Source organism: Lithobates pipiens, unplaced genomic scaffold (genome assembly GCF_037356315.1).
Source record: "Lithobates pipiens isolate NorthernLeopardFrog02 unplaced genomic scaffold, aLitPip1_a1.2 Scaffold_25, whole genome shotgun sequence".
Taxonomy (NCBI): Eukaryota; Metazoa; Chordata; class Amphibia; order Anura; family Ranidae; genus Lithobates; species Lithobates pipiens.
Genome location: NW_027507787.1, coordinates 173482751 through 173506343, shown reverse-complemented (window position 1 = coordinate 173506343; position 23593 = coordinate 173482751). Strand labels below are relative to the sequence as shown.

The 23593-nt window shown below is 40.0% G+C and overlaps 1 protein-coding gene across 2 annotated transcripts in view; it reads left to right on the top strand.

Annotated features, from left to right (window-relative positions):
- LGI1 (leucine rich glioma inactivated 1) overlaps positions 1 to 23593 on the top strand; it is an 81436-nt gene that overhangs the window by 47315 nt on the left and 10528 nt on the right. Inside the window, exons 3-5 of one of the 2 annotated variants that reach the window (XM_077455185.1) lie at positions 383 to 454; positions 5695 to 5766; positions 17583 to 17654. In XM_077455185.1, coding sequence (XP_077311311.1) covers positions 383 to 454; positions 5695 to 5766; positions 17583 to 17654 — 216 coding nt within the window. The remainder of the gene's footprint in view (positions 1 to 382; positions 455 to 5694; positions 5767 to 17582; positions 17655 to 23593) is intronic. The other variant, XM_077455187.1, reaches the window with a different exon arrangement.

Sequence of the window (23593 nt, the reverse complement as noted above, 5' to 3'; positions counted from 1 at the left end):
GTAATGAAAATTCTGCATGCATTAACTTTAGTGAATTGACCCTGTAGTGTCTAATAGACTCAGGCAAAGCTGGGAACAGGTTCCTTTTATTGAATTGATGGTCCGTATTATGTGGCAGTTATAAACTTGTGATCCCAAAAGCTCTATTGACGTGACAAGAGCAAATGTGTTTATTGCCTCAGTGTGGTTAAGTTTGTCTATCCAAGATCCCCCATCATCAGAAATATAACATGTGCTCTAATTCTTGCTTTTAACATGGTCGCCCTACCCTCAATAACACTTTTTTTGATTATAAACTCCTATTAAATAGATTAATTTCTTCATTCATAAACCAGTCACTTTCTCTTCCTTGTCCTAATTGTTGTGTGTTATACTTATGCAGACTATTCACTTCAAACACTTTTGATGCAATCAGTGATGATGCATTTTCTGGTCTTCCTCACCTAGAGTACTTGTAAGTATGAGCACCGAGCCATTACCATTCTTATAACTCATATACACAGCACTCTGTATTTACCAAGAGAGCAGCCAGGCTGCTTCCACTGTTCATGTCTTATTCATGGCTGCTTTTTCATTCTTAATGCAGACGGCAGAGAATCTGCAGCTTGTAAATCGATCACAGTGGAGATTTAGAATGTTCAGTTAACAGTTGATATTGAAGATTTTGTTCTTATATGTCCAAATTCTTAACCAAATGGGGTCTCATGCATAAAAACTGCAGAAGGAACGTATTATGCACAGATCGTGTAGAAAATTACCTCATCATAGGTGCAGTTTAATGATGTCATCACACTGCTCCTCATCGGGAAGTTGGAGCTCTAGCTTTGCAATTCTTACATCAATATGTAATGGTGGGAAAGCATTTTGCACCTGCTGCAACATTACCTGAAAAGGCTTGGACAGGTTTCCCAGCCCAACCTGGGTTTAACACTGGTCAAAAACAGTCAAAATCACTTTCTAATGTGCACCAAAGATGGAAACTATTTGAAAAGTCACAACATGAATCAATCTACATAGTAGATTTTATATATATATATATATATATATATATATATATATATATATATATAATTATGTTGTATTTACATTTCTCGAAAAGCATTCCATGAAATATTTTCTACCGTATTAAATTAAAATGATCTCGTCAGATGTGTTTTTTACAATATTGTTTTATTTCGAAAACAAATGGCCAACTGCTTTTCAGAGTAGCCCAAATTGGAAATTAACCAACCTGCCAACCCTGGGTTAAGCTTAGTACAGATATATGGATTTTTGGTGCCACATCTTGGCACATGCTGGGCCTGTTACCAAAATCTCAGCATGTTTTATGTGCTGATATGTTGACTGTAGTAGCAGAGCAAACTAGTGAAGTACTGTCGCATAGTTTACAATACATTGACTATGAGATCTGTAAAACATTAAACGTTCAGACAGTTGTCCGTCAATTGCCTTTTTATATTTCTGGGAACCTGCGGCATCCATATATTATTTATGCCCTGTGGACTTAACCCCCACTATGATTCCAGAGTCATTGAAATCCTACCTAAAGACGTATAGAGGTTTGGCTTCCCTCTACCTTAACCAGGGCTCAGGCTAGCGTGCAACATTAAGAAAATGATTGTTACTATGGTTACTACCTTCTCTTTTATCTTACTACAGTTTCTATACATGAGGTCCATAATGTTCCATAATTCAGTGCTCTTATTTGAGTTATGTAGTTGATACTGGTGTGTCGTTAATGAAATGCATGCTGCCTTCTTTCCTGCTCCTTGCATGTTCCCCAAGCCTTTTAATGATTTTCTTGTCCCTTTTATACCCATTTAAACCAAAGCTTCTTTTGTATATAAAAAAAACAGAACAGGTCATCCAAACATAATGGAGACAGCCGAAATGCCGCATCCGTTCTCTAGGAGATACAAACATTACTTTGGTACTTAGTGCCTCACTGATAGTTCCATTCTCCGGGAACTGACAGGCTGACTACTGGTGCAGTTTACAAATTGGCCTCCTCCATTGTGTGGGCAAATGGTTCATTTTAATCATTGTAACTCATTTATCATCTCTGCAACACAAAGCATCTAAACCTTGATAAAATGTTAATATTTAAGCTCTGTCAATAAATTATTTTTTTAAGATTATAAAGAGATTAAAATGTCACTTGTAGGTGTTGGAAGAAGTAGACCGGACTAGGATTTCACTTTTGGGTTGTACAGAATGGGCGAAGGCTGCTGATTAGTCCTGAAGGGCATAGCCTTCCTGGAACCCTCATGATATGATCGATAAAGACTTACTGGTGGGATTGTCATTTTTTTGTGCACCCAACAAAACATTGACAGTACCTTTGACACCACATTTACTGGTCTCTATTTCCAAGGTGCATTTGGGGACCTTATAGCCTTTACTGTAACTTTCCTATGACCCTGAAAGTCTTCATTATGAGATGTAGTTATATAGGTCAGTGACTGTGATAACTTTATAAGCACAGTTTGCAGTCACAGCAAGGATTTGAAATATTTTCTTTATATTTAAACAGTTTTCATCGTGTGATCTTAAATGTATGTTCTTTGTAAAACTTTTGTATATTTTTGGAAGCTGTCATTAGAGCCGATATTTCCAAAAAATATATACACAATAAAGCAGATATGTACAATTTTAGACGTAAAGTGTAATTAAACCCTGACAAAAATACTTGGATCTGCAGAGCACTGTAAATAAATCAGAATCAAAGTTTGCTTTGTTTTGTTAATGTTTCCCTGTGTTGAGCACATCCTGAAACACTTTGCATGATTTTCTATGGAGGTGTGCATGCTCCATCAGTTGCTGTCACAATCGTTGTTCATTGAAGTGCAGTAAAGAGTGACAATGCCACAGTTTAACTGTATATCTACAATCTTTGTTAACCTAGAAGAGGATGTTCTTGTGGATATACAGTTCTTTGCTATTAAATGAAAACAGGAAGTACAAATTTTTAATTTTTTTTTTAACAATATAGGAATGAGTAACAACATATTTGGTTTAGGTGTTTGTTTCACTTTACGTCCAAGTTTGATATAAATGTGTGGAAAGACCTGGGTGTGCTAAAATTGCTTACCTGCAATTTGAGGAGAAAACATAGAAATTCCAAGTGTACCTAAACGTTTGAGTCTCAGTGTCATATCCTGAGGGTTCCTAAGTATGCTTTTCAGCTACCACATTTTAGTTTCCTTCTAAACCTCTAGGAAACAGAAGCAACCATGTAACCACGCTTATCTGAGATGACGGTCATGTTTGTTAATTATCAAGCTTATATAATATTTCAGTCCAAGGAGTAGTGATGTGCAAAGTGCAGTAGCCCATAGCATCCAATTAGGTTTCAAGATCAGTAATCGATAATTCCAGATTGTTTTCTATGGGTTATTGTACATATGTCATTTTCTGCTTTCCTAAATAAGCTTACACGTGTTCTTTCCCTTAACACACATGTGAAAAGATGCTACTTTGATGTAATAATAATATAAAATTATACATTGTAGTTCTTTACCCAGTATTGTCATTTTTTTCTATGGGAGAGGCATGGGTTTATAAATGCTTTAAAGTGACACTAAACTCTGGTTTAAAAAATAAATAAATCAGCCTCCTCAAAATTACTATTTTTGCTGCTATGATCTGACTTTCTGTTAGATGGTGGCTACGTGGGCTACATTCCTTCTCCATGGTCCCACTGTATGTAGGAAGGTAGCCCCACTCTTGGTCTTCCTGAGATGGACTATGTACCATGGGATGTGTAGTGTCCATAAAGCGGTGCACATGACCACAACTAATGTACACTGTTTGTTCCAAACCAAAGTGAAGGAGAAAAGGAGAGGTTCAGGAGGCACAGAGGACATTACAAGGGGGGCAGTAATACACAGTAAGAAATGATTTAATGAAAAATTATTTACAAGCCCATTAAGTAGTACAGTGGTGTGAAAAAGTGTTTGCCCCCTTCCTCATTTCCTGTTCCTTTGCATGTTTGTCACACTTAAGTGTTTCGGAACATCAAACCAATTTAAACAATAGTCAAGGACAACACAAGTAAACACAAAATGCAATTTGTAAATGAAGGTATTTATTATTAAAGGTGAAAAAAAATCAAAACCATCATGTCCCTGTGTGAAAAAGTGATTGCCCCCCTAGTTAAAACATACTATAACTGTGGTTGTCCACACCTGAGTTCAATTTCTCTAGCCACACCCAGGCCTGATTATTGCCACACCTGTTCACAATCAAGGCATCACTTAAATAGGAGCTGCTTGACACAGTAAGGTCCACCAGAAGATCCTTAAAAGCTACACATCATGCCGAGACCCAAAGAAATTCAGGAACAATTGAGAAAGAAAGTAATTGAGATCTATCAGTCTGGAAAGGGTTATAAAGCCATTCCAAAGCTTTGGGAATCCAGCGAACCACAGTGAGAGCCATTATCCACAAATGGCGAAGACATGGAACAGTGGTGAACCTTCCCAGGAGTGGCCGGCCGCCCAAAATTACCCCAAGAGCGCAGCGACGACTCATCCAAGAGGTCACAAAAGACCCCACAACAACGCCCAAGGAACTGCAGGCCTCACTTGACTCAGTTAAGGTCAGCGTTCATGCCTCCACCATCAGGAAAAGACTGGGCAAAAATGGCCTGCATGGCAGAGTTCCAAGGAGAAAACCACTGCTGAGCAAAAAGAACATCAAAGCTCGTCTCAATTTCTCCACAACACATCTTGATGATCCCCAAGACTTTTGGGACAACATTCTGTGGACCGATGAGACAAAAGTGGAACTCTTTGGAAGGTGTGTGTCCAAGTATATCTGGCGTAGAAGGAACACTGCATTTCATAAAAAGAACATTATACCAACAGTAAAATATGGTGGTGGTAGTGTGATGGTCTGGGGCTGTTTTGCTGCTTCAGGACCTGGAAGACTTGCCGTGATAAAAGGAACTATGAATTCTGCTGTCTACCAAGAGATCCTGAAGGAGAATGTCCGACCATCTGTTCGTGTACTCAAGCTGAAACGAACTTGGGTTCTGCAGCAGGACAATGATCCTAAACACACCAGCAAGTCCACCACCGAATGGCTGAAGAAAAACAAAATGAAGACTTTGGAGTGGCCTAGCCAAAGTCCTGACCTGAATCCTATTGAGATGTTGTGGTATGACCTTAGAAAGGCCGTTCATGCTCAAAAAACCCTCTAATGTAACTGAATTAGGACAATTCTGCAAAGATGAGTGGGCCAAAATTCCTCCAGGACGCTGTAAAAGCCTCATTGCACGTTATCGCAAACGCTTGGTTGCAGTTGTTGCTGCTAAGGGTGGCCCAACCAGTTATTAGGTTTAGGGGGCAATCACTTTTTCACACAGGGCCATGATGGTTTTGATTTTTTTTCACCTTTAATAATAAACACCTTCATTTACAAATTGCATTTTGTGTTTACTTGTGTTGTCCTTGACTATTGTTTAAATTGGTTTGATGTTCCGAAACACTTAAGTGTGACAAACATGCAAAGGAACAGGAAATGAGGAAGGGGGCAAACACTTTTTCACACCACTGTATACGTGTATGGCTTATTTGTGAAGAATAAGGATATTGTTTAGTGTCACTTTAACTTGTACCACAGGCTGAGCATTAACAACTTTCTGTCAGTGATGATCTTATCATCTAAACAATTTTCACATTTGTCTTTTAGGTTTATTGAGAACAACAAAATAAAGTCTATTTCAAGAAATGCTTTTCGTGGACTGAAGTCTTTGATTCACCTGTAAGTATAAAGTTAAATAACTGGTATATGGACGAAAAAAACCTTTACTCTGAAATGGTCAGTCCTCAGTCCATGGTATTTGCTGAAGGCTGGGTTCACACTTGAGAACGCAGTGGCTCTAGCAGGAGCCCAGTGCGTCTTCATTCACCGGGTCAGGTCCAGTTTCAGCCTGAATTATAGACTGAATTCGGACCTGAAATGGACCAAAAGACGCACAGGGCTCCTACCTATGCAATTCGCACCAGAGCTGCTGTGGAGATGTGTGAACTGGCTTTATAGAGAGACGGTCACAATCTCCTGCTATGCGAATTGGATGCAGGAAAAACCTGCATCTACTCCACAATAGTGTGAACTCATCCTTAGAGGTGACTGTATACAAACACAATCCTCTGCTTAAAGTGACTTTGTCATGAGGGAAGTAAACAATTTAGAACAGTGGTTCACAGTGCCTCCCAGCTCCAGAAGTGGCAGCCAACCTCCCATAGTGGCTCACATGGCCAACTGCAGAGCCTCCATAGTCCCGCCAACCTCCCACAGTGCTCCCCAGCCCCCACTAGAAACCTCATCCCCTTCAGGGCTACCAAGTCTGCTACAGATTCCCCTCATTTCCCTCCACAACCCCCCCCCCCCCCCCCTCCACAGTGACACCAGCACTATCCAGAGCCTTTCAGCATTGGCATGTTTTGTGTTACCATACTTTTATTGTGTGAGTATACATTTTTTTTAATTACTTTTGGGGCATGGAAGGTGTAGGAGGAATGCACTGGTTTCAAAAAAGTTGATAGCCACTGATTTAGACAATATACAAGAAAGAGAAGCTGCAATAATCCAATCAAAATGACCTAGTGTGGATATCCTCACCTTGTGTGGCAGCTGTTAAAACTGCAAACAGAACTGCGGCTCAGTGGACCCCAGGCTGCTCACTTACGGTTTTGTTTTAGATCACCAACACTTCTTCTTCTAAATGAGATACAAAAGCTAGTCCAGCAGATATTAAGCACACAGATGTTGACATTCAGAAGTGTTTATAAAGAACTATTATCTGCCTTTATTTCTTAAGTATAGTTGCTGGTGAACCTGAAATGGAACAATGAGCAAGCAATCTGGAGTCACCACACAAGGTGAGAATAGTCTCACTTTTATGCCATGTACACACGATCTGAATTTTGGTCGGAAAAAGCTCTAATGGTTTTTCTGACGGAATTCCGATGGGATTCTGCTCAAGCTGTCTTGTATACACACAGTGACACAAAAGTTCTCTTAAGAACGCGGTGACGTACAACACCTCGACGAGCCAAGAAAATTACATTCAATGCTTCCGAGCTTATGTTGAATTGTTTCCGAGCATGCGTAGCAAAAGTCCGATGGAGCATACACACAATCGCATTTTCCGACCAAAAGCTCTCATCGGACTTTTGCTGGTGGAATTTCTGATCGTGTGTACTAGAAGTGCTCACTCTTTCCTGTAAATCTTGTAGATTGTGTTCTTTCCATGCTTATGGATTGCCTTAGGTCAAGCACACTGACAAACACTCCAGATTGGCACATTAGAGCACCCTTTTGATTGTAAGGTTGATAGATAATTTGCACTGTCTAGAATCTTTATGAGGGGTTGCATATATTGTATTATTGTAGTATTGGCATCCTCCTGAAAATGCTAGTTGCCTTGTGGTGTATGACTAAAAGCAAAACCACTTACGGTACCTCTACTCACGCGATGCGATATCTGAGAGCTCTCTTGCCAGCGCCGACACCTTCTCCTGGTCTTTTTCCAGGTTTGACAGTTCTAGCCATCTTGATTGGCTGGGCTGGGATTACATAACTCCCACACATGCAAACAGATATTAATTAAATTAAATTCTCCCCAGACACCGAGGCATGTCGAGAATGTACATGAGCACAAATTCTACAGAAACTTCTGAACAATAAAGTAAAATGGCTTTATTACAGAAAATACTTAGTTTGTCTTCCTGCTCTTCTGCATTAAAAAAAATTCCTCACACATTATTTTTTTTTAAGCTAAAGTTCCTCATTAAGTATGTTTAAACCAGAGACCTGGAACAAGCATGCTGTCATTGTCAAAAATTGTCTGAATTGTCTAAGCCCATGTTAGCTCATCTGCATGCCTAATAATGTAGCAAGTGAACTTTTCTGGTGCAAACCACATCTAAGGTTTCTTCAACAAAGTGTACATACTTTTCGAAAGGCGTTCAACTATGCATGTGGGAGAAATCATATATACCCTGTACACAAGGCTGCCTTGTCTTACTTGCCTGTGGAGAGTTACAAGGGTGCATTTATAACAATAGAACTCTTATTATAGGTTTACAGTCCCAGAATAATACAGGATGAACACAAAAGATTGGACGGCCTCCAGTCTCCATAACCACAATGCTCTGGACCATCTGTGAGGGGCAGCAGAGTACTGCAAATAAAGGCCATGCCCAGATAGCAAGCAATTGTACTGCAAGTTTGAAAATTACTTGCTAAGCTATTGCTAGACTTGCCAGGCTTCACAAGTTTGTTGCACAAATGCAGCAAGTCTGCATTACATGACTCCAGATAAACTTTCTTTTCAAACATTCAGCAAGTCTGCTGCACATTCTGGTTCAGTTAAGTTGTGTAATAGTCATCCCACCACAGGGGTCACTGTGGCTGAATTTTCATGTTGTGGACTTGCGGAGCTCTTGCTGTAAACTCACAACTGCAACTTTGCTCTTGCTAGAGACTTGCCACACAAATTTGCTACAATTTGGAAAAGGGTCAACTCTAGAACTTGTGCTTCAAGTGCTCTGCAAATGTACAACTTACCAGTGGAAATGTGCAGCAAGTTAACAAACGTAAAATTCAACACTGCCACACATTTTGTGGCAAGTTATCCTTGCTATCTGGGTTCACACAAGACTGGGGCTGTTCAGTTTGATTCTGGTTCACACAATGATGGTGGCCGGATCAGTAGCTGATTTTATGATTTAGGTGAAAACAATGGCAGCAATCTAGATCTTGATGGAGAAAAACATACACAATGCCTGCATAGGTCTGCATTTGTCAATTGTTTACCATAATTTCAATTCCATTCGAAAAATATTAAAAAAATGCATACAGTGTGTGTGTGTGTGTGTGTGTGTGTGTGTATATGTATATATATATATATATATATATATATATATATATATATATATATATATATATATATACATACATTGCTAATTGTCCTAAAATAGTCCATCAGGCAGTGTTAAAAAAGCAGCAGCAATAATCACCTTCAATCTGGAAGATTGAGCATGTGCTGTGAGTGAAGAGTGTCATAACCCTGCCCCCTAAGCCCAGATAGTAAGGATATCTTGGCAGTGTTGAATTGTAAGTCTGTTATTTTGCTGCACATTTTCACTGGCAAGTTTTACACTTGCAGAGCACTTGAAGCACAAGTTTTAGTTGACACTTTTCAATTTGAACCAAATTTGCATGGCAAGTCCCTGGCAAGAGCAAAGTTGCAGTTGGTGAGTCTACAGCAAGAGCTCTGCAAGTCTACAGCATGAAAATTCAGCCACATTATCTATAGCACTATAGCACAACATAACTGAACATAACTGAACCAGAACTTGCAGCAGCCTTGCAGAATGTTTGCAAAGAATGGAGTCATGCAATGTAGACTTGCTGCAATTGTGCAAAACACTTCTGAAGCTTGGCAAGTCTAGCAAAAGCTTAACAGTAATTTTCAACCTTGCAGCACAATTGCTTGCTAACTGGGAGGGGGCTTTACTACATGACCCTTCATTCACAGTGTACTGGTGCAGAGAGTGGTGCTGACATCATCACAACAGAGCCACTAGAAAGACTTCATTAATTTTCTTATTTATATGCAAGCATTCAAGACCTTTACATACATTCATACAGGTAGGGTTATATTTAAAGTTAGGGTCACATGCTCAGCGCGGGCACCATTTTTCTCTATGAATGAAAAGCGTTCTCTAATTGGATGAGGTGGAGAGGCAGGGTGGTGACGTCACAGTCTTTCTCTTGTTAAATCAGAGAATGCCTTACATTCACCTAGAAAATGCATCGTTCTCTGGATTGTGTCTGTGCTGAGCAAGTGGACTCCTGTAGCAGGGCAGCTACTCGGCATAGGGCCCAGGAGCCAGTGCCAATCAGTGTAGTAGCTGTGACTGTTACAATGATTACCAGCTGCCACAGAGATTGGCCAGATATGGCACATGTCCAAGCTGGCCCAATGTAACTATGCAATACTAACCATATCTTAAATTCAGCTTTAATGTTATAAATATAACTTTTGATATATTCAGAAAACTCTGATCATATCCTGCTGCCGGACTTCACATTAGAAATGTAGTGAGGATTCCAACTGAGGTCACAAAAGCTTCCTTTTTTGCCATTCACCAGCTGTAGGAGCAGGGGTTCCAGGCAAGCAATAATTTTAGGGGCACAGGGGAGTTTCGAGAAGGGGGTCAGCTGCATGTTCCCTGTGACATCATTGGCACTAATACCATTGTGGGTATATTACAAAATACAGCAAATGATGACACTGCTGTTTGTCTAAAGGATGTTTTTATAAACATATTAACGCACTTAGGTGTCCATTTATGAAACAGAGATAAGTGGTGATAATGACTTTTGTAGCTTATCTCCGATGGGCAGCAGTTTCCAGTATGTAGCTGTGTATGATGAAGAGTGGAGATGCTCTTCTCATCATCCCATCACAGCGCAATGAGATATGGCCACTACATTCAATACAAATGGGCAGTTGTATACAATGTGATTAATGTACCTGACTGGTCATTTTGTATACATTATTTTCCTTCCTTCTCCACCCCAGAGGTGGCAATAGCAGGAAGAGAAGAGGACAAAGCTGTAATGTGATGAGGAAGTAGAAGAATTGTGTCTTCTGCTTCCTCTGTCACTACTTTGCGTCCCCAGTAAAAGTCACCCTCCACTTTACAGCAGGTTATTTTACAAATAAAACTATAAAATAATATATACTGTATATACATATAGCCATAAGCACACAGTCATTTTGGCGTGTGTTTGTATAAATATGTGTGTTTTGTATAAATACAGTATGTACAGTATATGTATATGTATTGCAAAATTGGGGTAACTAGCTTAGCAGTAGAATGTTTTTAGCGAGTTCATGCCAGTCTGAACTTGTGGGTTTTTGGTCCTGTTGGCCCACTTTTATTAAACAAATTGAAAGTTCAACAGAAACAGCACTGCTGCTTAGGGCCCAAACTTTGGCCTTTGGCTTCTTGTCCCTCAGACCATTTTACTCAGTACATCTATCTTCATTCAGCTTTCCCAGCTCTCCTGGTAATCTCAGCCTTTATGGATATAAAGGTGCATAGGTGCACTCCCTAGTTTCTCGATAAGCGATCTCTTGACACCCCAGACTCTCTCACTCCTCTGAGACCTCCAGATTTCCTCAGTCCCCCTGGACTTACCTAATCACCTCAGCTTTCTCAGTCCTCCAGACTTGCTTTGCCATCTCTAACCCCCTCAAACCTATGAACACGTAATCTCCCCTTACCAGCATGGAGCACTGTCTCCTGAGTAGAGCAAAGCTGTCTTCTAACAGGACCACTAAGCTATGCCCAAGCCTACTATTATAACGGCTGTGCACACATGTATACATTGGAGATGAGACATAAATAAATTGTCAGTACATCCCAATTAATGAAATTATGAAGCACAAAAAGAAAAATGAAAGAAAGGAACTTTGAACGTGCTAGATATAACCTCAAGAAAGTACTGACAAGTGTTTATAAAATCATAAAGGTTTTATTCCATACAAAATGTTAAGATCATATCCATTAAAAATAGCAAACAAACCTTATTTGTGTTGCCTCATTGAACCACTTCCCTGCTCTCAAACCTTCACCTCCTTAAAGAGGAAGTAAACTCTCCCACTCTAATGCTTCTTTTCATTTAGTCCATTATAATAAGTCATTATCAGACTATAGCCACTGTAATCCAGCCCAAAGCGCATATTACTTACTGTTTAAAGAAACTTTAAAAAACTTGTTTCCAGGGGTTAGGCAGCGCCATCTTAAGTATTGTTTTCTGAGTCCACAGTGGAGTGTATTTCCGCCCTTACATTGAGCACTTCCTGTACTGTTAACCAAGCCTCCTTCACAATCCAATTTTTCTATGGCAACCCTGATTCCCTGTTCATGGCTGACTTGTTTTATTTCATAATATTTACTGTTGATTGTCTGTTTGCCTATGTCAGTCTTATCAGCTTCAGCTGATAAGACTGTAGTAATGGCCAGGTTTACACTGCATGTGATGTCACATGGTCACACAGCCAGCCTGAAGTTTCACAAAAAGACACCTGAAGGACTCTCAGACCATAATAAACAAAATTCACTGGTCTGACAAAACAAAGATTGAACTCTTTTTCCTGAAAGGCAAGCATCATGTATGGAGGAAACCAGGCACCGCTCATCAGCTAGCCAATACCATCCCTACAGTGAAGCATGGTGGCGGTTGTATCATGCTGTGGGGATGTTTTTTAGCAACAGCAAGTAGGAGACTAGTCAGGGTCAAGGGAAAGATGAATGCAGCAATGTACAGAGACATCCTTGATGAGAACCTATTCCAGAGTGCTCTGGACCTCAGACTGGGGTGAAGGTTCATCTTCCAACAGGACAACGACCTTAAGCACACAGCCAAGATTACAAAGGAGTGGCTACTGGACAACTCTGTGAATGTCTTGAGTGGCCCAGCCAGAGCCAAAACTTCAACCAGATTGAACATCTCTGGAGAGATCTGAAAATGGCTGTGTAGCTTTAGAGGTCCTGCAAAAAAGAATGGGAGAAACTGCCCAAAAATAGGTGTGCCAAGCTTGTAGCATCATACTCAAATAGACTTGAGTCTGTAATTGGTGCCTAAGGTACTTCATCAAAGTATTGAGCAAAGGTTGTGATACTTATGTACATGTTACATAGTTAATCAGGTTGAAAAAATACATAATCCATCTAGTTCAACAATAAAAAATAAATAAATAAAAAATAATATCATACAATCCCATATACACAATCGTATACCCACAGTTGATCCAGAGGAAGGCGAAAACCCCCAGAAAAGAATGATCTAATTTGCTACAGCAGGGGAAAAAATTCCTTCCTCCTTCCTGATCCCTGAGAGGCAATCAGATTTTCCCTGGATCAACTTTACCTATAAATATTAGTACCCAGTTATATTATGTACATTTAGGAAAGTATCCAGGCCTTTCTTAACCACTTGGCGCCCATACTACGTCTATTGACGTCATGGGCTTTTGGTGGTTATATCTGAATGATGCCTGAGGCCACAGACATCATTCAGATATCTGCGTTTTCAGCCGGCAATTCCCTGCACCATAAGAACGATCATAGCGACTGTTCTGCCGCTTGATCATTCTTACGGGCGGTGAGAGGGGACTTCCCCCCTCCCGCCGCCCTCCGGTGCTTGTACGGACTCACCGCTTCCATCGGTGAGTCGGTCACAGGATCCGCCGTACCCCAGAAGTTACCATAGAGATTTCCGGTGGACCAGATCGTCCCCGGAGTCTCTATGATCGTTCGGAGGTGCGATGTTATGACGTCACGCTGGCCTCTGAATTCAAAATAACGGCGCAGATTTGGCTAGGAAGCCGTGATCGTTTTTTATTTTTTTATTTTAGTCTTCCCAGCCTAGAGGTGAGATATGGGGTCGTATTGACACCATATCTCACTGTAAATGTGTCCGATCGTGCCATATTCCTATTACAAGGGATGTTTACATTCCTTGTAATAGGAATAAAAGTAATCAAATTTTTTTTAAAGTGTCAAACTAAAAAAATAATAAAAATGTAAAGCGCCCCTGTCCCCGTGAGCAGAAGCGAACGCATACGTAAGACCCGCCCACATATGAAAACGGCGTTCAAACCACACGTGAGGTATCGCCGCGAACGTTAGAGCGAGAGCAATAATTCTAGCTCTAGACCTCCTCTGCAACCCAAAACATGTAACCAGTAAAAAAATGTAAAGCGTCGCCTATGTGGATTTTTAAATACCAAAGTTTGGTGCCATTCCACAAGCGCGTGCAATTTTGAAGCGTGACATGTTAGGTATCTATTTACTCAGCGTATCTTCCTCTTTCACATTCTGCAAAAACATTGCCCTAACTTTACTGTTTTTTTTTTTAAGCATGAAACTGTTTTTTTTTCTGAAAAAAAAACGTGTTAAAAAAATTGCTGCGCAAATACCGTGCGAGATAAAAAGTTGCAACGACTGTAGTCTCTAGGGTCTTTGCTAAAAAAACATATATAATGTTTGGGGGTTCTATGTAATTTTCTAGCAAAAAAATTATGAATTTTACATGCAGGAGAGAAATGTCAGAATTGGCCTGGGCGCGAAGTGGTTAAAGCACTCTACTGAGCTAGAAAGAACCACCTCTGCAGGGAGTCTATTCCACATTTTCACAGCTCTTACTGTGAAGAAACCTTTTCGTATTTGGAGATGAAATCTCTTTTCCTCTAGGCATAAAGAGTGTCCCCTTGTCCTCTGTGTTGACCGTAAAGTGAATAACTCAACGCCAAGTTCACTATATGGACCTCTTATATATTTGTACATGTTGATCATATCCCCCCTTAATCTCCTGTTATCAAGAGTGAATAAATTCAGTTCCTCTAATCTTTTATCATAGCTGAGCTCCTCCATGCTCTTATCAGTTTGGTTGCCCTTCTCTGCATTTTCTCCAGTTCCCAGATACCCTTTTTTGAGAACTGGTGCCCAAAACTGAACTGCATATTCCAGATGAGATCTTACTAATGATTTGTACAGAGCAAAATTATATCTCTCTCTCTGGAGTCCATACCTCTCTTAATGCAAGTAAGGACTTTGCTCGCTTTGGAAACCACAGCTTGGCATTGCTTGGGATTGTGTTATTATTGAGCTTCTGATCTACCAAAACCCCCAGATCCTTCTCCATTATGGATTCCCCCAGTTGTACTCCCCCTAGTATGTATGATGCATATATAGTCTTAGCCCCCAAGTGTATAACTTTACATTTATCAACATTAAACCTCATCTGCTAGCAGCTAAGACATGTATTCCAATGCATTGTTATCACCTATGTCCCCTTCTCAGGAGCAGCTCTTGAATGCTATTTCACAGATTCGCAGAATGGAGTATATGAAAGCTCTAGTTGGAGATGCTATAACCCAGTTCAATAAGATATGGGATATCTGGGATCATTCAGAATATAGATCCCCTCCCAAGTCTTAATTGAGTTTGCATAATATTATCTAAGGTTGACCTCCTATCCCTTCATATTTTCACTTCTGTGTATTTTGACCCTTGGTGTATGTCTTTTAGTTCCAGTTTCTGTAATATAATAATTTTAATAAAAATACAATTATAAAAAAAATTAAGTTAATATGTATTGTGCAGAGGAGTGTCCACCAGGCCCTGATGCATTTTGCTAAAAGCTTTTTCAGGGGAGCCCGATTCACTGGGAAATTAACATAAATGTGTAAATAAGTAACATAGTAATACAAAATAATATCATGCAGAGACACATACAATAACATTAATGGTGTACTCGCATCCAAATGTACAACGTATTGGAAATGTTGCTGAGCCCTAATCATCAATATACCTTTTCTTGTTATTAGGTTGGCGGACATTGGAGGTTCTCTTCTGCCACGCACAGTTGGCTTTTTCTCTATATGAATATATATATATATTTTTTATTTATTTAGTTATCAAAATAAAAGACCTATTGGAGGACTATACGCAAATGATTAGTGTTTTCATATATGTCAAGACATTTCTGTGACACTTGTAATAGAGTGTAATTGTATACTCAGGTGTCACAGAAATGTCTTGTTATAAATAAAAACGAAATTCTTAATGCATAGTCCTTCTTCAATAGATATTTTATTTGCTTTCGTTTTGTTTTTAAACTTAATTTTTCCTGCCTTTTTAATTCTTATTGAAGATCACAGGCATAAATCTTCCTTCTTACTTCCTCTACAAATCATACCCACTCCTCAATTACACTATTCACTTCTCAGTCAGAGAAAATAAATGTAATTATTAATACACATGCTTTCTTCTGAGAGTTTTATATGCAGTGAATAACCACGATGTGTAATACATGCTAGGTTGCGCCTTATTAAACGCACATCTTTCATAGTGGTATTTTCACAGTTAAAGATGCATTGCATCTACAGAAATCTGCAGTGAGTGTGTGTGCCCCCTCATGTGGTTATTCAGTGAAATAACAGGTCTGTGCCATTATTATTATTATTATTATTATTATTATTATTATTATTATTATTATTATACAGGATTTATATAGCGCCAACAGTTTACACAGCGCTTTACAATATAAAAAGGAGACAATACAGTTATAATACAATAAAATACAAGAGGATTAAGAGGGCCCTGCTCAGAAGAGCTTACAATCTACTCGGTGAAATAACATGTCTGTGTCATGGATACTTATTATAGAAAAGCACTCATTAATTGCCTTAGAAAAGCACTAGTTTTATTAATCGAATTACCTCTTTACATTTTCAAAGATGCCACTTCTTGTTTCAAAGCAACCACGCGCACCCCTAACTTACAGTACTTTGGTGGTGTTGTAACCCCACTGTGCAGACACACGCATGTCTGCAAATGTATTCAACTAATGGGGAGCTTAATATCAGGGTGTAAATAATGTGCTTACCACCACCTGCCGCTTCAACTAGGTAACTGAGAGGCACTGAGAGAACAGTCACATTACTTCTAACGAAACCAATGATTATTGGAACTTCTGTTCCATTCTGAAATGGAATTAAACAATTTATTTCATGGGAATGCCTTATACCCAATAAAACTCTTAAAACGTGTTCTCCATGGACTATCAAAAATGATCCAGAGTGCACCCTAAAATATTAATTTTATGATTAGCTAGATGCCATTTTGAGTTTCAGTTCCCCCAGCCAGGTCCTGCCTGTAATCAAGTTGTGCCCCGCCCCCCCATTCCACAATAACACTCTCCTCTCTACCCTCCCCCTCCTTTACACCACATCTCCTTCCATTTTGTCCATACTTTTCTGTCCATATCCATTGTTTTTCTGCTCTACACATTGTGACCCAAGCTTTGGGCACCTCTCTTTTCTCTATACTAACTGGGGCTTCTTGCGCTTTTCAACCCTTGGGCACCTCTCCTACTCCTATAAAACACACTCAAACAATGATAGGAAATCAGTGTACCGGTACATCTCCAAAATCCTCTCCCTACGAGTTCTCAAAACCTCCCTTTCTTTATGCAGCCCCCAATCCCCTCATCTACCATCTTATACACATGTATTAGATACCTGTGATAACCTGTACAATACAATTGTCTGGCAACTTAAAAACCCAATAAAAAACCCAATAAAAGAAAGAGAAACAAGGCCATTTCACATAACCTGATATTACGTAAGTTTGCTTGTTTGCTATTTCTTTAAAAAGGAAATCAATCTTGAACCTGTGGCAATTGATCTTTTGTCGAACTGGACAGAAGATCAGAAGAATGTATGATCTACTTATACTGTATATGCTATTTGTTGCCTCTAAACCACTCTAATTATAAGATGTCATTGCAGAAAACAACTATACAAGCAGTACAAATAACGCAAAGTGAAGCTTTTTAGGAGTAATCATTTTATCAGAGTAACTGATATCTGCTATCAAATTAAATGCATTTGTATACTCATCATCTCAAATTTTTCCATGGCAGTTGTGAGAACGATATTTGGGTTGATGTGACCTTTACATGATATTTTAATTTTGTTTGCTTTGCAGGAGCCTGGCCAATAACAATTTGCAGTCTCTTCCAAAAGATGTCTTCAAAGGCCTGGATTCACTGACCAATGTGTAAGAATGACACGTCTAAAAACATTGTTATGTTTGTGGTGCTAATCTCACGTTCTCTTTGAGTATTTTGCATCTCAGTTATGCAGAATAAATTAGTCTAGACCAAACTGATTGATTCCTAAAGGAAAACTGCACATTTTGGTCAAGCCTTATGTTACTGTTTATCTGATGTACCATTTATAGAGACTAAGAAATCTGGTGCGGGTGAATGTGGCATTATCTGGACTCATTATATACAAGCGTGACCTTCCACCAATGACTAAGACAGCCCCAGCTTGGCTTTACAGCACAGTGGTTAATGTCACCAACCTATGCATTCTGCATGTAGCTCTATAGTTACTAATAGAGTGCATGATACTATATTTGTGTTTACTTCGCCCTACAGTGGCATCTCCACACAGATACACTGCAAATTCAGTTGGCTGGATGACAAATCAGGGCTTAGCCTGTCAGAAGAGGTCCAGAGAGATCTCCCTACAGAGGTCCTAGACCACTGTGAAGGTGAACCAGTGTTAAACTCTCTCTGCCCCACTCCACCCAAAAATATATTTTTGTTTTATATATTCTTTTAAACTGATCTCCAGGAAGATATATAGAGATACTAGGTTAATGCAGGTATAGATTCACAAAATACATAATAAATACATCATTAAATATATTTACATGCAGCTAGTGTAAGCACCTGAAATTTACATGACACATCTTCTCTTCTAGTCCCCTGCACAGGAGGATTTAGACTTGGAGAGAGAGGGGTAGCACTAGGAACCAATTAGAAAACTGACCAGGCTGTATTGCTTAACTGCAGCAGAAATAAAGTCAGGTCCCAATGTGTCATAGTCAGGGGTCAGGCTCAGAGACCAGTAGCTATAGCAGTAGAAAGGTTCCCACTGACCAGGTGAATAAGTACACAAGCAGGTCATCCTGGCAGATGACACGGGCTCATCTGATGTGCGGGGTCTAAACACTAACTGATATTCTCCAGTTCTCCTGATGATGGACATGGGTTTTGCTGTGTGTTTGTACCAGGCCGTGGTCACCAGGATCTCCCCACCAAGAGGTGAGCAAGCCAGGGTCTAGTTGCAGATGTAGCAGATAGGGATCAAGAAGAAGCGTAGTCCGTAAACAAACCAAAGATTGGTAACAAGTGGCTGCAGGTTGGGATCAAGTGGAAGCATAGTCAAGGAACAGACCAAAGGTAGATAACGAGTGGTAGCAAAGATACAGACAGACAGACTTTGTGCATAAGACAGCCTATTCATTTCAGTGGACTGCCCTACACTTGACAAACACAGTAAAATGCTTGTGTATCTTTTTGAACTTTGTGTCTTTTAACCACATGTTTTGCCACAGTTTTTCAGACTTTTTGGCTCAAAAAACACGCATCTTGACAGCTGCACTTGGGGGGACTTTAACAATGAATGGCATAGCAAGTCCCACATGCATTTCTTGAACATTTCATGAAATCTTATGATTTTGTATGTGTCCACACGCTACACAAATGTACATGCAGCCTTAGTGTTAGTTGCGATATTGATATAAAAACATCTGGAGGTGAAATTTATGGTAAAAGGAGATCAGATGGGTTCTGTAAGTTATGCCACTTTACACATCTATAGCACTCTTTGTGTTGACTTATTAAATATGACTGTATAGTGTGGGAAGACTTGTGTCTGTGAGAAAGACGCAGTAAATATATCATATCATTGGTGCATTTAGTGGCTGGAAAATCCCATCTTCCTCTGACATTACCAATAATCCCCAGCTGATGCAGAATATTAAATTACATTTTTATATCATCCACAAACAGTTTTCTTTCAGACTTGTTTAACGGAAACCCTTAATTAATTTTGTGTCTGGAGATTTACTGGAAGAGGAATTCACATGAGAAGCTGTGATATGGGATAAATATGAGCAGTGAAGTGAAATGGACAAGTTGGTGGTTAGGATCCTGTTTTTTTCCAGTCTCTTGCTTCAACCTCAGTGCACATATAGTTCAATTACACTTGTACACACTATATGTAGGTTGTTCAGAAGGTGCTATTTTACAACAGCTTTTAAAGCCAATCAATATATTCTTCCATATTGAAGTAAGCTATACAAATTATTCCCTTTACCTCAAAAACAACCTGTACCAGGATAAATCTAAAACCTTTCATTCTAAAAATAATGCTGACCCAGAGGTTTCAATGCTTTTGGAATCACTGACCCAGATTAAGGATGCCAAGCATAGGCATCATTAAGGGGTGGAGCCCCGAATGTGGGGCCAATAGCCCAGAGTGTCTAAGCGGGTCCAGCAGTCACTGTAGAGAAAGGGAGAGAGGGGACGGATAGCAGCGGCTGCAGCCACATTTTACCTTCTGTGTGATTCGGCCATTGCGGCGCTGCTCACCCCACTTAGTGTTACCGCCGGAGTGATATGCTACTCGGCCTGAGGAAAGCATCAGGAGAACGGCGGTGGTGCTCAATTTCTCCTTGTATGGAGCCAGCATGGCAACGCCCCATTCTCCCTCCAGAGTCACGCTGTGTTAAGCAGCCAGCAGGAGAATAGAATAACAGCCATGGTGGTTGGGAGTGGGACAGAAGAGAAGATTAAAGGTACCAGGTCAGGTAGGTTAGTGTGTGTTCGTCTGGGTCAGTGTATGGCAGTTAGGTAGGTCAGTGTGTGTCGTGTAGATCAGTGCGTGTTAGGTAGGTAACACCCCCTCCACACAACCCCACCGCCCCCCCCCCCCCGACTTCGGGCTGAAGCCCCTGGTCTTTTTGCCACCTAGCAACACCCCTTGTGCCAAGTAGGAGTTCTGAACTTCTCTTTCTGCATACTAGCAAGTATTGAGATCAGACAGAGCCAAGCAGCAAGCATTTTTAGAAGGGGATCAGCTAAATCAGCCTACATAATGCTCTTAGTACAGGTTTCCTTGAATCTGATCTGCTATAAGTTATTAAGCCGATGCCCCCAACCCCAATGGGTTATACAGGCAAAAACAGCAGTCTTTCTCTGGCCATACACATAACTGTATGATCATTTAATATAAAAGCTGTTTGATCAATCATAAATCAGTGTCACTAGTGATGTGCCCAACGTTCAAATCGAATGTAAGTTTGACTCAAACATCGGGTGTTCTTTTGTTGAACATAATGAACATATGGGGTGCTCGCGGGACGTTTGCCCACCACTGTGCCCTATAATGCATAGCGAGAACGCAGTGCATTAAAGCATGCACCTGACCTGTATGCTTTGGTCAATCACAGTGCAATGTGCCTTTGGCCAAACATGGCTCAGGGGCTAAGTCCACGCCCCACACTATAGAAGGTCTCTTACACGGTGACCATGTATAGTCATAGCTCCCAACTGTCCCTGATTTAGAGGGACTGTCCCTAATTTGGAGCAATGTCCCACTGTCCCTCATTCCTTCTCATTTGTCCCTTATTTTGATCTGATCTATATAGTTGTATATAAAATGCACTTTTTATCTATCAAAAAGTGTTTCCCAGTGCTAAACCTTTCATCCAAATTCTAAATTGCTGCATTTGTAATGCCAATATAAAGGAATAATAGTGGTAAAAAAGCACTTTTGGGTTTAACCAATCATTCTGTTTTGTACAATTCTTCTTTATGGGGGTGAGGCAGGGTGTGTGTCCTATGCCTACATACTTTTGCTAATAGCTGTCCCTCATTCTCGTCTCAGAAATTTGGAAGGTATGTGTATAATGTTTATGAATGGAGAGAGATTAGGCAGGTTAGTTAGTGGATTGAGCGTGCAGTCGGTGTAATGTATATAATCATACAGTGTAGAATATATAGTGCAGTCAGTGTAATTTATATAACACAGTGCAGAGTATATAGTGCAGTCAGTGTAGTGTATACAACACAGTGCAGAGTATATAGTGCAGTCAGTATAGTGTATATAATGCAGAGTATATAGTGCAGTCAGTGTAGTGAATATAACACAGTGCAGAGTATATAGTGCAGTCACTGTAGTGTAAAGAATGCAGTGCAGAGTATATAATACAGTGTATTGAAGTGGTTAAAGAGAACCCTATGACAGAATTAAGGAAAAAAAACGGCATGCCCCCCCCCCAAAATCCATACCAGGCCCTTATCTGAGCAAGCAGCTTGGCAGGCCCAGAAAGGGGGGGGGGGTGAGCAAGTGCCCCCCTCCTGAACCATACCAGGCTGCTTGCCCTCAACAAAGAACCTTGTCCCCATGTTGATGGGGACAAGAGCCTCTTCCCGATAACCCTGGCCAGTGGTTGTCAGGTCTGCGGGATGGATATCGGGTACATCATACTCCTACCCATTCATCAAAAAAAGTGTCAAAAAGGGAAAAAACCACAAGAGAATTTTTGACAAATCCTTTATTAAAAAAGAAAAAAAAAAGTGTCCGGTAATGTCAATCATGCCGCCTGAGAAATTGCAAAAATGAAAAAACACTCCGCCTCCACGGGAGGCCTCCCGCCGACTGCTCTCTCTTTGCTCTTAAACAGGCAAGGTCGGGGGCACCCGGTGACATAACCAGTGACCTTGCCCCCTTCTGACGTCATGTTGAGGGTATGATGCCATGTTGAGGCAAGTGGTAAGGTTCAGGAGGAGGGGGGGCGCTCTCGCCCATGCCAATTATTTTTTTTAATTTTGAATCCATACCAGAACCGAAGGGACTGGGGGGGGGGAACCCCACAGCATTTTTTTAATTTATTTCATCTATATTGAGGGGGGCTGGCAATACATTACAGCCATGAGCAATTTTAGATTACATTTTTTCTTTTAGAAATGTCACTATTGCTATGACATATTCTATACATTGTACAGATGCGTCACTTTACAGGTAGACTGAGGGGGGACAACCCCCCCCCCCCCCCCCCCGGCATGATATTTAAAGGAATATTTAATTTGTGTTTTTTCACTTTAAGAATCATTAAAATCACCGCTCCACTAAAGATGATATATATATTTTTTTTTATTTGCATTGATACATGTCCCCTAGGGCAGTACCCAGGTCCCCATACACTATTTATGGCAATAACTTGCATATAAGCCTTTAAAATTAGGACTTTTGATTTTTCATGATCTTGAACCATAGACTTTAATAGGACTTGCATGTTCGCTAGAACTTTTTTCCTGTGTCAGGTGTTCTGGTGCAAACGGAATTGGGGGGGGGGGGGGGTTCGGCCCATCCCTAAATGTCACAATCGTTTATTATTATTAATATACAAGGCTTATAGAGCACCAACTGTTTATGCAGCGCTTTACAATTTAAAAGAAGACACTTCAGTTAAATTTCAACTCAAGACAAGGGTTAAAATGGCGCTAAACTATTATTTTCATCAACAGACTATAAAATGGATAAACTATTCTGTTAGAAACTCTTATCCCAATTTAGTCAACCAAATCGATATTTTCTTTGTAGCACTGAATGAAAAATATGCAACAACTGAGTTTATGATTAATCATTTATTTATGGTTATGCATATGGCCAGTGTTAGTATATCTATGTATTTTTCTCAACACTGTATCTAAAAAAATGTCATCACTTATCATGCATGTAGTGACAGTTACTGCAAAATAACCTTTCTCTGTTTTCCTAAGCCCTATGCATGTTGTCGTCTACATAAAATGTATTATTGATTTTTCAAAAACATATTTTATCTAGGTACCAGTGTTTTTCCTGAACTACCCTCGTATTAATTTGGCTCTATATTGTGTAATTTCCAAAAAATACAATCAAGGTCATTTATGAAAGGGAACAAATGAAAAAATAAAAATGCATTGTTCATAGCAAACAATTAGATGCTTGCTTTTTTGTCTAACTTGCACAGAATGATAATCAGAATGTGACTGGTTGCTATGGACTACACTTTCCCCCTATTAAATTATGTTTCTACAGAAGTTTTCCACTTTTGACTACATCTGATAGTTTGGTGGCCTCTGATTGTCTCCTCCT